This window comes from Austrofundulus limnaeus, unplaced genomic scaffold (genome assembly GCF_001266775.1).
Source record: "Austrofundulus limnaeus strain Quisiro unplaced genomic scaffold, Austrofundulus_limnaeus-1.0 Scaffold2953, whole genome shotgun sequence".
NCBI classification, from domain to species: domain Eukaryota; kingdom Metazoa; phylum Chordata; class Actinopteri; order Cyprinodontiformes; family Rivulidae; genus Austrofundulus; species Austrofundulus limnaeus.
This window is the reverse complement of record NW_013955355.1, coordinates 6,419-7,970: the sequence shown is the minus strand read 5'-3', so window position 1 is coordinate 7,970 and position 1,552 is coordinate 6,419. Positions and strand designations below refer to the sequence as shown.

Sequence of the window (1,552 nt, the reverse complement as noted above, 5' to 3'; positions counted from 1 at the left end):
ATTTATAATATGTCCCATGAGCCTTTGCTACTTGAGCGTATGGCAGACTTTCACCAAGTGCACAGACTAAAACAAAAGAGGGCCATTGCACAGCTTAATTGTTCAAAATAAAGGACTTTACTTTAAAAAGTATTTGTATTTCATGTATTATATAACCGCATTTGGCCCGCAGCCATGGATAGATTTTCATTTTGGCCCCCTCGGGGAAAATGTTTGGGCACCCCTGACTTAGACACTGTTTTTTCTAATAAAAAAAACAGAAAAGTAAAAAATAAACACAAGTCCTAGATCTGACATCTTGAATAAGCTTGAATATTTAACGAGTAAAAAGGCATTAAATATGCTGAAGTAGTTATATTACAAAAATTTTAAATTATGTGAATGCTTAAACAGCATTTACACAAATATTATAGTTCTGCATTTTCTTAGAACACATTTAAATTTTGTAAACTGTTTTTTTTTTTTTTTAGTTACATAAATTTTAGAGTAGCCTATTCTGATTTAGGAACATTTTGATATATCCACCATATTTAAAAAGGGATAAAATTAATAACAGACGGGGTTATAAAGTCTATATGAGAAAAGGCATCTGTTCCAAAGCCCTGTGTGATGTCTGTAACTGGTTTAATGTGAGTAAAGTGTGTTTTTTGTTGGTTAAAAGCTTGTGTTCAGCCATGCACCACAGCTAGCCTACTTCCCTCTCCCCACCCCCACAGACTCTTCTTCTCCGGCAGATCCAAACGACTCAAAGCGCTTAATTTAAAACTCCGCACGGACTAAAACCTGCCACGGCTCCGTCGCGCCGTGCCCCGGTTGTGTTCGGGTCCGTGGTTATCGGACGGTTCGCTCCTGAAGCCGCTGCCTGCTCCGGCAGCACAGCGGCGGGCAGCTCTTCATGTGACTGCATCGAAATGGCTTCTGGGTTCAACCCTTTCGCGTTGAAATCAACGGAAAAACACCGACTACACGGCTGCGTGGCCCCGCACAGAGAGCCGACGACGGCCAGGCAAAGCTGCAGCAGTCCGCTTCCAGCCGAACCACCGGTACATGTTCAAAACCTGGTTCAGAAAACTGCCCTTTATCTTTCTGTTTCATCCCTCATTCCGTCCCTCTCCTCCCCCAACCAGCAAGCCTTTTCTCTTGTTAGATAACGAAGCCGATTATTTCATCCTGGTTCCCTTACCATTTTCGTACTTTCTCGATAGCGGCCATAACCCTCTTGATGTCATCTTTCGCCCTGCTCCGGGTCTCAGCTCGGACCGACCTGCCCGACATTGCCGCGGTTGGTTATATTATTTTTAAAGCTCGCCGGCAGTTCAGACACAATGCAAACAGACGAGCCAGTGCGCATGCGCGGCCTGCTGGAGCGGAGGGAGGGGGGGCAGCGGGCAATGCGGCTGCGCTGTGAGCAGAACTGCGTCTTCCTGCCGAGCAGCAGAACAAAGGATCAACTCAGAGCAGCCTGGAGACCGTGTAGCGCAGTGGTTCCCAAACTTTTTATCTTCTGACCCACAAAATACCCATGGCAAAAACTTGTGACCCCAAATATTAC

The 1,552-nt window shown here is 45.2% G+C and overlaps 1 protein-coding gene across 2 annotated transcripts in view; it reads right to left on the bottom strand.

Moving 5' to 3' along the window:
• LOC106511582 (B-cell CLL/lymphoma 7 protein family member A) overlaps positions 1 to 1,371 on the bottom strand; it is a gene marked incomplete at its 3' end in the record, with an annotated part of 9,555 nt that extends 8,184 nt beyond the window's left edge. The window contains 1 exon segment of one of the 2 annotated variants that reach the window (XM_014000340.1): positions 1,184 to 1,371. In XM_014000340.1, the coding sequence (XP_013855794.1) occupies positions 1,184 to 1,275 (92 nt within the window). 2 annotated transcript variants of the gene reach the window in all.
• Positions 1,372 to 1,552: the final 181 nt, after the last annotated feature.